This window comes from Antechinus flavipes, chromosome 3 (genome assembly GCF_016432865.1).
Source record: "Antechinus flavipes isolate AdamAnt ecotype Samford, QLD, Australia chromosome 3, AdamAnt_v2, whole genome shotgun sequence".
In the NCBI taxonomy this organism is placed as follows: domain Eukaryota; kingdom Metazoa; phylum Chordata; class Mammalia; order Dasyuromorphia; family Dasyuridae; genus Antechinus; species Antechinus flavipes.
In genome coordinates this window covers 330,515,906-330,532,132 of record NC_067400.1, presented here as the reverse complement: position 1 = coordinate 330,532,132, position 16,227 = coordinate 330,515,906, and the positions used below count along the sequence as shown (strand labels likewise).

The following is a 16,227-nucleotide window of genomic DNA, read 5'->3' as shown; positions in this document are numbered from 1 at the left end:
CTTTGCCCCAAGAAAATGCAAATGGGGTCTCACAAAGAGTTACACATGACTATAATGACTTAACAGCAACAACAAGAATAGAAATTGTCTCCTTTGATGACTCTTATTTTGCTACCACCTTAGTTTAGTCATTCATTACTTTCTCCCCAGATTGTTATTTATAGTTTCCTGACTGATCAGTATTCTTGCCTCCAATTTCTCCATTCTCCAATCTATTCTTTACACAGCTAGCAAAATCATCTTCCTCATATACAGATCTGACCATATCAGTCTCCTGCTCAAAAATTCTCTAACTTGGCATTTAATGTCTTCTACAACTAAGCTCCAGTTTGTGACTCTATCTCAAAGGACCAATGATAACTAAAATACCCAATTCCTGACATAGAGATAATGGACTCAAGCTGGAGAATTAGAAACACATTTCTGGAGACAACCAATGAAGGAATTTGATTTGCTTGACCATGTATATTATTTCCAAAGGTTTTGTTTTTCTTTTTTCAGAAGGTAGAGAGACTATGGAGCAAGAGGGATAGGGTTGGTTTTTAAAATGGAAAGAAAATTAGAGTCATTGAAACATGTTTCTGGATTGCCCAGAAAAGAGCAGAAGGAATTTGAGACAAGGACGACAACTTTGAAAAATCCATGTTGAATTTATTACACACTTGAAAAGAAAAGTGAGCTGGACACATAACAGACATTTGTAGCTTAATATACAGTTCTCTTTCTGTTCTATTGTATATATAGAAGTGCTTATTTTAGTCTATGTTTGTAAAGTTAAGAATTTTTAGAAAATGGAGAAAACCATAAAAACTCTAAAAAGATTAACACAAAACAAAAGTATCCCTACAAGAATGAAGTCAGACCCAATGTGATTTTTGGCCTTTTCTCAACAGACAGCCCCTCTCTCCTGACTTGCCAATGTATGACAAAAATTCCTTTAGCAAAAGTAAAAGGACAGGGTTAGCTAGGTGGTGCAGTGGATAGAGGATCAGCCTGGAGTCAAATTAACTCAGACACTTGTTGTGTGATCTCTGGCAAGTTACTTAACCTTGCAAACAAACTCAAAAATAAAAGTGAAAAGGCTAAAAATTCAAATCCTTCCATTTGAATAAGTTCCTTTACATTTTTAAATTTCCAAGCTTAAAGTATAGTCATACAAGTGTCAATGGCTGGTTATCAGCATCTTCCTTGTTTTTACAGGTGATGAAGGACACACTGAGCACCTTAATGGTGAGTTGGGGTGTGGTAGTGGTGGTGATGAAGGAAAGGTACAGAACGAGCTCTAACATGATTCTTTCCCTTCCTCTTCCCACCATCCAGTTCCTCATTTGTGTATTACTATGCCTGCGTAACTAACCCCCTTCACAACTTTTACGCACCTATTCCACATTGCTGAACACAGCCAGGCAAAGCCAAGAAAACTGATTTTTTTTAAACCTCCTTTGAATTCATGGCACACAACCTCCATGAGAAGGGCAGATAGGTAGAACAGCTGATAGACAACCAGGTCTAAAATCAGGAAAACCTTAGTTCAAATCTTGTCCCTGAGCAAACCATTTAACCCTGTCTATCTCAGTTTCTTCATCAGTAAAATGAGGTGGGAAAGGAAATGGCATATACTCCAGTATCTTGTCCAAGAAGACTTCAAAATAGTATCATGAAGACTTGGACATAAATGAAAAATGACTGAACAATAACAAAAACATCAGTGGGACACTTGCTACTGGGACCTTGAATAGGAGTTCTCAGCCTTGTATGTCATGAATCCCCCTTTAGGAATCTGGTGAAATCTATGGAACCTCTTCTTTCTCAGAATAATGTATTAAAATGTATAAAGGAAAATACACAGAATTATGAAGGAAACCTTGAGTTCATGGATCCAAGGTTAAAAACCGTCTAGAGTAGAGTCAAACATTAGCTAGTTTAGATCCCTTGCTTTACAAATGAGAAATAAAAGGCCACAAAGGGAAGGGGTCTGGCCCAAGATCACACAAGTTAGTCATAGAGATAGGGTATCCAAATATTGTGTTCTTTTTACTATACCATTAGCACTTCTTATTTTTGAAAATCTCTAGAAACAGAAACCTCAAGTTTCTCTTACAAATCTGTTTTCAAAAAAAAAATCTGTTTCTTTGCTTTATTACGAGGAATTTAAGATATTCATTGTTAAATCTCAGCGAAAATCTTTCCTTCAATCTAAGCATATTGTCTTAATAAGAATGTCCTAATAAGAATCTAAGCATGTTCTAATCAGAACCCCTTGAACACTTGAAAAAAATAGATTGCCTTTTTCCTCCTCTGATTGTGTTAGTTTCCCTTATAAGAAGTATTTTAAGTGGGAAAAAGTAGATACCATCTAATTTCTTCTTTCTTAAAAAAAAAAACAAAACTATACCAAGCAAAATTAAAGATCATGGAAAAATTGTTGACAAATGCAAACAGTTTATCTAGTTCAATTATTTTCTATTCCTCATTCTAGAGTAAAGGTACCAATCTTTGAGTACCTACACTTCCAAGGTATATGAGATGCTTTTTCAGGAGTATGGTGAATATTATTCTATATTATTATATCATTCTATGGAAATCAATCTGAATTGTTATTTTATTTTTTTGTATGCATGGAAAACTCAAGAAATTCATTTCATTTTCTATTGCATAGAGGATACAAGAAGTATTACAGAAAGTTAAAGGGTAGGAGGGAAAAAGATTGGGGATCCCTATTCTAGAGCCTAAGAAAAAGTATACCTTAATTGTACTAAAACTTAATTTCTAAAATTTTGGCAGTAGGGATGGGAATAATGAAGGGAGTTTAGCCCAGCAATTTCATTGATTATTCACATCAACTACTCTTTTCTAAGTTAATAGTCTTATAGTTGCTTGCAACACTGATAGATTAAATGACTGTAGGAAGATCATATAGCTATATCAGAAGCAGGATTTGGATCCAGTTTTTCCTGGACTAATTCCCATCCAATCTTATGGGTTGCTTCTCAAAATACTAATGTAAAAAAGTCATCTCTGACAAAGATCACATTAATATACTAAAGTGCAATCTATAAAACATACATACTCAGAGTGCTTTTCATCTTTAAATCAGACTAAGATTTTATAACAAAGGCTCTTTGTCTTGGTGATAATACTCTTAATGGACTGGTACATAATGCATAGGTGCATAAGACTAATGTGATGAGTATTATAACCCAGGTAATAAGTCATTATCATAAATACTTCTTTCACATGGGCTAACATGACTTTCTGACAAGAACTTTTTGTGTGATGTTTGAACAATGGGTCTTCATGAATGTCGTAGGTCTTCATGTATTTAGAGCTAGAAGGAACTTTAAGTCATCTTGTCTACCCCCTTAATTCATAGATGAGGAAAATAAAGACCAGAGAGTTTAAATCACTTGCCTAATGTCATATTAATAAATAGGTGGGAATGCCAAGATATAATCTCATAACTTCTTTCTCTGATATCCTATTATAGTCTGAAGATGTCCCTGAGGTCTCAAAAGATCATAGTTATGTAGTTTAGGCACGTCCTTCTGGTTTAGAAAGGCTCTGTATATTGGCTTGGTTGGCCATTTAAGGACTGGCTGAACTAAGCGTAGAGGGTCTCAAAATCAAAAGATTGACCTTGTTTAATTATGTGCTTTGGGGACAATCACCAGGCAAGTCAGTTAACCTCGGTGTGCCTTAGTTTTCCTATAAAAAGATTGTTAAAATTAACAAAAAAGAAAAAAAATGGAAAATGTTGTAGGGTCTGTGGAAAGATGGGCACATTAAAATATAGCTGGTAGAGCTGTGTATTGGGCCAGAAATTCTGGAAAATTATTTAAAATGATACTCAAAAAGTCATTAAATGATGCATACTTTTTTATCCATTGATGCCATTAGTGTTTTATATCCCAAGGTCAATGAACAAAAAGGAGGCATATAGACAGCAATGTTTATAGAAGTCCTTTTTGTGAAAAACTAGAAACTAAGGGGTACCCATCAATTGGGTAAGAGCTGAACAAATTGTTATATATGAATTTAAGGGAATACTACTGTACTCCATTCTATTGAATGTAAGATATTATTAAAAGTATAGTTTTGGAAAAACCTGAAACTTTAAAATGAACATAATGAAGTGAGCTGAACCAGATACCTACAATAGCAACATCAATGTAAAGACAGAAAAGCGTGAAGGACTTAAGAAATTTGATCAACACAATAGCCAAGTACAATGTCAGAGCACTAGTGATGAAGAATGCTACCCATGTATATGCACACACATATACATTTGTGTATATTTGCACACATGTATATGTATCATGTATACATATACACATATAGTTAATGTGGGAATTTGTTTTGCTTAATTAATATACATTTATTGCAAAGGTTTTCTTTTTTCTTTTCTAATGTGGGGTAGGAAGAAGTAGAGAGGCAAGATTAATTTTGGTTTTTAAAAAAAAATAAATTAAAAATAAAATAAAAGATGCTGGATTCAATAGTCCTTTCCAACTCTGATCCATGATCATGAACTCATGAAACAATGGACTAGAGCACACAGAGAACATATATATCCTAAGTCTGAAATCATATATCCTTAAAAAATTGGAGAAAGTATTTTGGTGTGCTATTGGAAATGGGAGACATCTAAATTGTGAAAACTAGTGACAATGGTACCCAAAAATGTTGACTTCTCTTAAAAAATATTTCTTCTGAAAAATATAGACATCAAAATGTTGATTTCTTCTATTTCAAATATTCATAGTAAATACCCCAGTCTTCAATCTTCCAATAGAATATAAGCTCCTTGAGATCAAGGACTGTTTCATGTTTATTTTTTGTCTCCATGGCATGAAAAAGACAAATGGCACAATAAACAGAGAGCTAGTTTTGGAATGAGGGAGACAGAGTCAAATACTGTCTCTGATCCACAAAGGCTATATATGACACTGTACAAAGAACCTAGCCACTGAATGTACCAGGCTGTTTTCTAGGACTCTACTGCAGAGCAGGCACTGATCTGTACCAGTAAAAGAACTCTCCAGAGTTCCCAGAAATACATAAATAAAATCACGGTTTAAAAAAAAATCTAGTGTGAGAAGTAGTGAAAAGAAATGGAAAGAAGACTGCTTTTATAGTCAGGAAGGGGATTTGGAGCTAGAAGGGCCCTTCAAAGTCATCTGTTTCAGTCCCTTCACTTTACATAAGGGGAAACTGAGACCTTAAGAAATTAAGTGACTTTGCCAAAGTCAAAGTCATCCACATAGTGCCTGACAGGGTTAGGATTGGAACATATCTCTTCCAACACTAGCCCAGTGCACTTTCTGTTGCATTTTGCTGCTTCTGTAGTAGCTGTGATCATGGGAGAATTGCTCAATTTCTCAATGTTCTAGGCATCTCTCTCAGGCTACAAATACAAATGAGATACTGAATCAATGGAGACAGTTTCCACACCTGAGTTCCTTAACATGATGAAACCAGAAATTCCACATACATTCAACACACACACTCCTATGTGCATCTATCATACTGACTTTAACACAGTAAATGCTTAATAAGTGCTTATTGAAAAGATACATATGTACTAAATGAACAATCATTGCTCACTAATTTCAGGTAACAGTGGCCCTGATTATTCCTTTTAACCAATAAGGAAAATCTGGACCTGCCAGGCACAAAGGTCATTTGCCAGTGCTTTGAAATTGTGTTAATATGAGTGCTTGTATTAAATAAATATATTAAAATTCCTTAGTCTTATCACTTCACAAGAAGTTATTTTAACATGAAATTCTGCAATGCTTTTTTTTTTCCTGAGGCAATTGGGGTTAAGTACTTGCCCAGGGGTTTCACAGTTAAGAAGTATTAAGTGTCTAAGATCAAATTTGAACTCAGGTCCTCCTGTCTTCAGGGCTGGTACTCTATTCACTCACTGCACCACCTAGCTGCCCCGAAATTCTGCAAATCAGAATAGAAAAAGCTTTTTGTAATATTGATAGTTATGATGACGCCTTTCCTTCTCTAGGGATCAGGTTGCTTATCTGTAAAAAATACTTTGCATCTTCCATAACTATTGTAGGAAAAGTGCTACAGGAAATCTGTAAAGTGTTCTATTAAATATAAGTGTGTACATATTTCTTCCCCAATTCACAAACACTTTTTACAAACAAAACAGTGAAGAGAACACTAGGCAAAATGCTATGCAGAAATTTGAAGAGAATGAGATTACTTTCACCTGGAAGGGGTAATTTGGAGTCAGGGCTAAGAAGACCTCATGGAGGAGATGGTACTTGAGTTGGATCTTTTTAAAAAGGTCTGCCTTTCCTGGAGAGACTTATATGAACTGATGATGAGTGAAATGAGCAGGACCAGGAGTTCATTATACACTTCAACAACAATACTATATGATGATCAATTCTGATGGACATGGCCCTCTTCAACAATGAGATGAACCAAATCAGCTCCAATAGAGCAGTAATGAATTGAACCAGCTACACCCAGCGATGTACACCCTGGGAGATGACTATGAACCATTACATAGAATTCCCAATCCCTCTATTTTTGTCCAACTGCGTTTTTGATTTCCTTCACAGGCTAATTGTACACTATTTCAAAGTCCGATTCTTTTTGAACAGCAAAATAACTGTTTGGACATGTATACATATATCGTATTTAACTTATACTTCAACATATTTAACATGTATTGGTCAACCTGACATCTGGGGGAGGGGGTGGGGGGAAGGTGGGGAAAAATTGGAACAAAAGGTTCCGCAATTGTCAATGCTGTAAAATTACCCATGCATATAACTTGTAAATAAAAAGCTATAATAAATTTAAAAAAAAAACAGAAGAAAAAAAAAGTCTGCCTTTTTCTAAATGGATCAGGCCAAAATGGGTTGAGGAATGGGGGAAGGAGGGTCCCTTCTGTTTTGAGTGTGAGAAAAAGCAGGGATATGAGAAAAGGCAGGACAAAAATAAAGATGATGTGTATTTAAATAATCTATTTTGGATCAGAGTATATGAAATAAAATAGAAATAAGAAATGTCTCTTTCTTCTTGGATGCCCCATCAACACCTCAAAGAGATCACATTTAAATATAAGCTCATTATTTTTTCGAACTAAACCTGTTCTTCCTTCTGTCGGTGACATTACTATATACTTGGTTTTCCATATTCATAAACTTTGTGTAATCTTTGATTCTTCCCTCTCCCTTACCTCTTATATGCAATCAGTTAGCAGGTCTTATTGATTCTACTTCTGCAACATTTCTCGCAACCATATCATACTCTCAGGCTCCACTATCATTAAAACTCACAGCCACCCACCTGGACTACTATAATAACCTATAACAAGTCTCTCCACCTCCATTTCCTCAAGTGTAAGAAAAAAATGAGGCATTTGTGAAGCTCTTTACCATCCCTAAATAGCTACATAAACGGTAACTGTTATTACTGGTAGCATTGGTTCATATAAGAGAATTTTACTCAGCAGTGTGTGTCTTACTATGATAGAAGTCATAAGCAAAGTTACATTCCTCAGGTTGGAGCCACAAGGAGCCTCAATCACTTGGGTATTGACATCAGAGGAATGGAATTCCCTATTCCATCACACCGATTGCCAAATGCACATCTCAGTACTGATTATTTCATGAGGCATCACTGAGATGTGGAGGAACAAGACTCAAAGTTGTATGACTTGTGTTATAGGGAAACTAGCACTAGGTTTGGGAGTAAGAAGATTTGGGGTTTTAAGTAGGAGAGTGAGAACTTGAACCTATATGGATCTCTGAGTTTCTGTTTCCCAGTTTTTAAAACAAGAGGATTGGATAGTGGTGAAAATACTGGTTTTGTAATCAAAGGACCTGAGTTCAAGTCCCAGCTTGCTACTTACTTCCTGTATGATCTTGGGAAGCTATGTGGAACAGTGGATAGAGTATCAACCCTGGAAGCAGAAAGATTCATCTTTCTGCACTTAAAAACAGCCTCAGACACTTACTAGCTGTGTGATGCTGGGCAAGGCACTTAACCTCTGCCTGCTTTACTTTCCTCATCTATAAAAATGAGGATAATAATAGTACCTGTCTACCAAAATGGTGAGGATTAAATAAAGTAAGATTTGTAAAAAGTGCTTTGTAAACCTTTAATCTTAAAGTGCTATATAAATGTTAGTCATCATCATTATCCTATGATCTTTGAGCTCCCCTTTTAGCTCTAAGTTCTATGATGCTATAACTAAAAGGCTGCTATGTTTATGTTACTTGTCCCTTCCAGAGGGCAGACCCAGCCTAAAAGCAAACTAGATTTTCATTATAAATTCTCAAAGACCTTGAAAGGTCATCTAAGTCCATTTCCCTTGCTCCAAACAGAGCCACACCTGTTCTAAGCCTTCTCAAATAGAAAGGTCTTTTGTTGTTGCCTTTTAAAAACAGACCCTAGAGTCCTAAGCATCTAGCTTTATGATCTAATTGCTGAGCAACCAGGCCAGTAAAAAGTCATAATTATTTTTACTTCCTCTTTAATTAAGAAAAGTATCAATATAAAAAAGGTAGTTGTATTTAGATTCCAAAATAATCCTATCTAATTCTAAAAAAGGCAGCCCAACAGGTTGAGAGTAAGCACCCAAGTAAGGAACATCAAGGTTCAAGTCCCATTCCTTTGACATGTCCTGGCTGTGTGTTTCTAAACAATGTACTTAACCAGTCAGTGTCACACTCAGGGGCTGTAAATTGTAAGACAGTTACTAATCTCCCATGGAATTAGAACATTTAACTCTACATTAATGAAATAAAAAACAAGTCTATGATAAAAATATACAGACCTATAGAATCTCAGACTCAATGAGAGGAAAAGTAAGACTCTTAGGATTTTATTTCTTGAAGGAAGAGGAGAAGTACAAATTATAGAATTGAAAGGTTTCACTTCATCACCTTCTATCATGATGTTCTGGAGATAGAGATGGATGTGAGAAGGGAGGGAGAGAGAAAGAAAGCAACAGGGAGAATCCACGGCAAAAAACCACAAAACATTGCCTACTGATTGTCAATGGCGATGGTTCCTGAAGTGTTCAACAGATCTTCAGGCACCCCAAATCCTGGGAGAAATGGACTGGAACTTAATTCAATTAATATCAACATATAAAGAAATTAGTTTGTTTCTTGGCAGTCTAGGTTAAGTGACTTGCACAAGGTGATACAGCTAGCATGGTCTGGGGGCAATATTTGAATTTAGGTCCTCCAGGGCTGGAGTTATATCCAATGCACCACCTAGCTCTTCCTGAGAGCTGACTTTTAACTTTTTGCCTCTAACAGTTGCTTTTTTGTTTTAAATACCATTCCAATGGCTTCTTCCTTATCTTCTCTCTCCATATTATGCATCATTCAAGTTTCTTAATGTTCTTTCAGATTTCTCAAAGTTTTTCTTCTTTCCCCCAATCCCCATATGAAAGATTTCTTTCACTGTTTATGTACAAATATCCTCTTTCTACAACTAAACTATAAGCTTTCCTCTTCTCATATTCCGATATATCAAGCATCTTATTATGCATGAACCTTGTCCAAGACACTGGGGATTTTTTGAAGCTCTCAAATATAGGTTATACACATGAATTCTTTTATTAGCACTTGATTCCCAGCTCTACATCCTAATTCAGACTCTTTTCCCACCCTCAAACCACAGCATTGTGTCTGAAAAAAAGATGATCTCATTGTGGTTGAAACTTTCTTAGTTCAGCTTCAGGGCCCTGTGGGATGAAACATAATGATGCTGGAGCTGGGAAGAGAGCACCTGCTGTTTCATGCTCTGTCCACACCTGAGCTCTAAACATTTGGTTTTTGGAGGCTAGAGGCTTATTCCTTCTTCCATTAAGACTCCAAGTAGCTGTCAGTATGGAGCAGTATGAATATGAGGTACCTGTCCCTTTCCCTTCATAGTCCATTCTACCCATCACCTATAAAATTTTTTTACTAAATGAAAATTAGCTATAGTTAGACTCCCAAATAATCTCAACCATATATTTATAAGAGGCAGCCCAGAGGGCTCAACCAGCAGGTTGAGAGCAAGCACCCAAGAAAGGAAGAAGATCAAGATTCAAGTTTCACCTTTGACATGACAGATTGCATTTGAGAAAAAAAGGTGGGGGGAAATTTTGTTTTGGATATTATACCCATTCACTTCCCATCTCAGTTCTCTCATCTGCAAAATGAGTTTAATATCTATAATAATCACCTCATGGGGTTGTTTTAACATTCAAATGAGCTAATGTGCAACCTTTAAAGGCAAGAGTTTTTTAAAATTTACATTTCATTACAAGTGATTTGAAACCTCTTTCATATGGATGTTGATAGATTTAATTTTTTTTGAACCTATTTGTTTATATTATTGGATCATTTATCTTTTTCTCACAATATTTTATTTTTCCAAATACTTGTAAAGATAGTTTTTAACATTCATTTTTGTAAGACTTGTTTTCCAAATGTTTTTCCTTCCTTTCTTCCCTTCTTCCTCCCTAGCAATCTGGTATGGATTAAATATATGCAATCCTTTAAAATATATTTCTACATTTGTCACGTCAGACCAAGAGAGACAAAGTCAAAAGGGAGAAAACCACGAGAAATAAACAGCAAGCAAATAAAAAAAGGTGAAAACATTATGCTTCAATCCACATTCAAGTCTCTACAATTCTCTTTTTGGATGTGAATAGCATTTTCCATCCCAAGTCTATTGGAATTATCCTGAATCACTGCATTGAAAAGCAGGTGTTCTTAATCTTCTTTATGTCATGAAACCCTTTGGTAGTCAGAAGATTAAGAATCTCTTCTCAGAATAATGTTTTAAATGCAAAAATAAAATACATTGGATTACAAAGGAAACCAATTATATTGAAATAAAGATGTATTTTCCCCCCATCCAGGTTCATGGACTCCTTGGAGTTCCATAGATCCCAGGTTAAGAACTGTTGCTTTAAAAGAAGTGTGTGTGTGTGTGTGTGTGTGTGTGTGTGTGTGTATACATATATATGCTATTATTGTTTTTCCCCCCTGTGAACTCCCAAATTAGAATAACTAGCTGGGTAACTCCTTACTATTTACGAGATTGACATATGACCAAAAACATCATTATGGGTCAAACCAAATCCCAGTCATCTTTCAAATCCCACCTGCTCTAAGCTGGAAGCCTTCCCCTGATTGCTGCCAGCTCAGTCAGAGCACCACTCCTTTGACATCCAGTTACTGCCTTATATCATTATTTTTACTTTTCACATGTGTGTGTTCAGCATCCCCAGCTAAATCATAATATACTGTACCAGGAATGCCAATAGCCTGAGCAAATCAAGGATGAAGATAAATGGATCCAACATATCTGTCTGTCTATCTAGACAGGCAGACTGATAGATGGTCTAAGGAAAAGCAGAATGATCTCTTGTAAGAGATGTCAGTTGTAGAAAGGATTCCCACATTGTATGAGGCCTTGATGAGCCCTGTTAGGTCTAAAATTCTCTGATTCAAACATATAATTAAAAGTTGAAAGACAATAACTACCCCAGTACTATCACAGAAAGCAGTAAAAGTAATCAATCAGTCACCCTCCATAATAGTATTTAAAATTCAAGGCCTTCTTCTTAAGAATACACTTTTGTTGTTCATTCATGTTTGACTCTTGGTGACCCCATTTTTGGGGGCTAAGGTACTGCAGTGATTTACCATTTCCTTCTCTAGATCATTTTACATATGGGGAAACTGAGGCAACAGGGATTTAACTTGCTCATGATCACTCAACTAAGTATCTGAAGCTATATTTGAATTCAGGAAGATGAGTTCATTGAATTCAGACTCCAGGATCCACCCTCTATACACTTGGTTTATCATTATGGACCTATTATTACTTCATTTTCCCAAATTATTTTTGAACCTACTTATTTGTATTTTTGGCCTCTATATCAACATCTTTAAGGAAGAGGATTCCTTATAATTTTGAAACATGTTGTAAAGAAACATTCTCTCTTATTTGCCCTAAAACTAGTCTGAGATTTGGTGACCAAATGCACATATACTCCTGTCACCCCTGTTTAATGTAATGCAGTGGTAGAAAGAGTAGATTTGGAATATGAGGACCTGGTTTGAACTCTTCATCTATGATCACATCATACAGGATTCAGGGTATCCAGGGTGTCACTTAATCTTTTGCTACTTTATCTCCCTCTAGAAGATATTTTTTCCCCATAAAAGTCATGTTGTGAAAGAAAACATAGATCTTCCTCCTACCCATTAAAAACACCTCAAGAAAAATAAAGTAAACAAGAGAATAAGTTTCAATTTGTAGTCAGACACATTCAGTTTTGTCTCCAAGTAGGATTTTTCATCTTAAATCCTTTAGGATAGTCATGGATCATCGTACTGCTAGCAAAGTCCTTCACAGCTGATCATCCCTTAACATTGTTATTTGTACATGGTTAATTTAACTTTGCATAAGTTCATGAAGGATTTTCCAGGTTTTTCTAAAAGTATCCTGCTCATTTCCCATAGAACAATAATACTCTAAAAGAATATTAACGAGATAAAGGCAAAGATTTGGGAACATCCCTAGGCTTCAGACATTCTCTCTGGCTGTTCTACATACCTGGATATTTTTCTTCCTCTTTTATTATGACTACTTATGTACCTGCCTTCCTAACTAAAATCCCAACTAAAATCTTACCTTCTACAAGAAGTCTTCTCCAACTCCCCCTCCTTAATTAATTCTAGTGCTTTCCCTCTGCTAATTATTTCCTACTTATTCTGTATATATATGTTGCTTTTGTATATATATTTGTTTACATGTTACCTCCTCTATTTGATTGCAAGCTTACTCAGGGCAGGAATTGTCTGTTGCCTCTTTTTGTATTCCCAGAGTTTAGCAAGGTGGCTGGTACATAGTAGGTAATGAATAAGTATCATTGCTTATCATTTATCAGTGCTTGTTTTTTATTAGTGTTTTTTTCCCATAGTTCCAAAAATAGATCTGACATGGACCTATAGCTTAGGATAATTCTTCTAGTGCCTAGCCATCTGGATTCTTTCTTTTCCAGTGATAATACTGATGTTGGATATTTATTTTAATTCCAACAAGAAGGAACATCTCAGAGTTATACAGTTCCATCCAGATAGTAATTCAACCACAAAGAACAAGGTTTTAATGACCATAGGGCCTAACAGGAGGATATCAGTTCAGGGAGAAAACTCCACAAAACAAAGGATGATTGCAATAGAAAGTAAAGTTGACTGGATGATGGCAGTAGCTACGATGTTACCTTATAACAGTGAAAAACCTTTTACCCTTTAGAATACTTTGCCTGAGATTGGATAAAATTACTTATCTATCAGATGCTTCTCCACCTCCACCTCCACCAAGCATCAGTAAAGACAATTAACTAGAAAACAGAGGTCTTGATGACTTAAAAAGGATAATTCTTACCTCAGAATTTTGCTTTGTACTTTGAGGGGAAAGATTTGAGGGGGAAGTAAGAGTCAGCAGTATCAGTGGGACCCTAACAGAATGTAAGGTTGTGTCAGATAAGAAGCTGGAATGCTGGGATAGCTGGGTAGAGCAGGATTATAGAATGTGGACTTATCCCATACTTCTCTCTCAAAGTTGGACTTGATAATCACTTAAGGAAATGGATTGTTTTTCTTTCTTGCTTCCTTCCCTACAAACCCACACATTTGAAGCTTACCCATTTTGGATTGCGTTTTCTTTATCTCTTTTCTCTACATCTTTGCTTTCTTTATTTTTATCTCAGTCTTCTAACCATGATACAGATATTTTTGGGTAGTTATATTTATGAAAAGTCTATTTCCTTTGATTATTTGGGTTATGTAAATGTTTCAGATTTCCTTTCCAAGAAGAAGCAAAAATAATTTTAGTTGAAATTTGTTGTTTTTATTTGTGTTGCCCAATACTGATTTTTTTTCTCTTGTGATCAAGTGGCCCACAATTAAACAAAAAGTTTTCTAATATGCCTTATAAGACCTGTAAGGCAAAAAAAAAAAAAACCCAATAAATTTGAGGTTAGGCTTACTTTCAAATCCAAGCTCTTCCATTTACTACCTATATGATCTTAGGAAAGTTGTTTCTCCTCTTTTGGGTCTCAGTTTATTCATCCTTAAAAATGAAGGGTTTGTATTAAATGAACTCTAAGATCTTTTTAAAATTCTAAATCCTATATGATTCAATGAACTAAAGATGGAAAAAAATAACATTGAAGTCAGTATCAGCAGCAACAGGGAATGGGGAAGAAGCCCTAACTCCGAGAAAGGAAGGCGAGGAGTGTTTCCCTCCTTTTATTGCAGGGGACAAACTAGATCTTGACCCTAAGCCCTAGACTAGTTTATAAAAATTACTAACATAAACATTTTCTAAAATCACTAACACAAATACGTTCAGACTTGCTGAACCCAAAGAAGTAATACTTGCCTAATAAAATATTCCTCGAACCCAGGCAACCACGTTGCTATTTTGACTTTTTAACAGACCCTGTGGCTAGAGTACCATCTGAAAGAGATTCTGTTTTTAGCAGCTTTAGTATTTGGCTTAGAGCCAAAATTCTGGTATTAAAAACTTTCTTTCCCCTGACCCCAATTGCCAATTAGTTATCGATGCTATTTAGTCTTGCGGCTTTGGCGAAATAAAGCTTTGACTTAAAGAGAATCCGGTGGCCAACTCCCAAGCCAAACTCTTTCCCGTGGCATCATTTCCCGGCACACTTTGCCTTTACCACAGATATCTTGTGGAAACTGCTTTCTGTTAGTTGTTGTGTGTCTTGCCTCTCTCTAGGGCTGAAAACTCCTTGAGAACCCGAATAGCACCATACATCTTTGTGTGCCTGATGAATAGCATAATGAATGAAGAAAATGTATGTTCTGTAAAGGAGAAAGCTTTTCCTTCCAGAAAGCAAACCGAACATAATGCTAACTAAATTTACACAACAAAACAAACTAGTTAGATGTGAATGGGAAGGACGCCAAAACAACAGGAGGCTGTGGCAGGTTCTTTCCACTTTCTCTCCGTCTAAGTTAAATTTCCTATTCTTCCCTATTCTAGATTGCGTTCTTGGCACATCCATTTTCTGGGCCTCAGTTTCCTTCCTTGATTAAAATAAAGGAAGGAGCTGGTTTTAGTTTAGATCCTTTAGAGAGCTGGATTCTACACTGGTTTCCAGTTCTAACACACGATGAAACTCTCCTGGGTGGTGGCTGGTAACAACCTTCTTTCTTTCCTTTCCCTCTTCTAGCTCTCCTCGGGAACTCGATGCCCCTTCAGCTCCAGCCCCATTCACTCACCCAGGCAGGTAGCTGCTGTTCCCGGAGCTCCTTGCTGATGAACTGACGCTCATTGTCCAAGAACTCGAAGGCGGCGGCGAGGCGCGAGTGCTTCCAGCGCCGGTTCTTGCGCCACCACATCCACAGGAAAGCTCCAAGGATCAGCCAGGTGAGACTCAGCCCCAGGTAGCCGGCCAGGTAGACGGGCGCCAGATATAGCAGCACCCGAGCCACGAAGCTGTACAGCTCAGGTAGCAGTTGGTTGGGCAGTTTCGGCTCCTTGACTCCTGGTTCCGCGCCCGGAGCTGCCCCTTGAGTCTCCATCTCCTTACCGACTCGTCTCCAGAGTGCTTCCCCGGCCGGGGGCTCCTGCTGTTCCTACTGGCGCTCACCCTGCGGAAGGGACGCGCGCTCCGGTGCAGGGGTACATTTGTCCTCCGACAGGTGAGGACCAGGACTTGGAGGAGATCCCAGCTGAGAAGCAAAGGCTCCTCAGAGTCAACTTTCACAAAGCCGCCTCCCACCGGCCTTCTCTGTGCGCTCTCAGTGGCCGACTGGAGAGCATCCAGAGGCAGGAGGGCGTTCCCTTCTAGGTGGTTGGGCCCCCGCACAGCTCACCGCGATCGTGTCTCCGCCCTATCGGAGCCCGCCCGTAAAGAAGTGCCAGTAGGAGAGGTAGCTTAAAGAACTGACCTGGGGACCACCGAGTAGCAAGGGCGCGGTGCGTTACTCACTGTACAGACTCCTTCACTCAGGGAAACAAGAGAAATACAGCCTCTGGATAGAAGAGGCCAAGTGGTAAGCGGCAGTTGTTATGTCCATTAATTACTCAAGACTTATCTGTCCCCAGATCACCACCACTCTTAATATTGTTTTCCCAAAGAGGGTGAAAAGATTTTTTCTACCCTTTCCTAGGACATCTTCCTTTATCAGACTTGAA

General features: G+C 37.2%; 1 protein-coding gene across 1 annotated transcript in view; it reads right to left on the bottom strand.

Annotated features, from left to right (window-relative positions):
- Nucleotides 1-15,784, bottom strand: part of ESYT3 (extended synaptotagmin 3) — an 82,610-nt gene extending 66,826 nt beyond the window's left edge. Inside the window, exon 1 of the mRNA XM_051985625.1 lies at nucleotides 15,309-15,784. Within this exon, the coding sequence (XP_051841585.1) occupies nucleotides 15,309-15,611 (303 nt within the window). The 5' untranslated portion in view covers nucleotides 15,612-15,784. The remainder of the gene's footprint in view (nucleotides 1-15,308) is intronic.
- Between the last annotated feature and the right edge of the window lie 443 nt (nucleotides 15,785-16,227).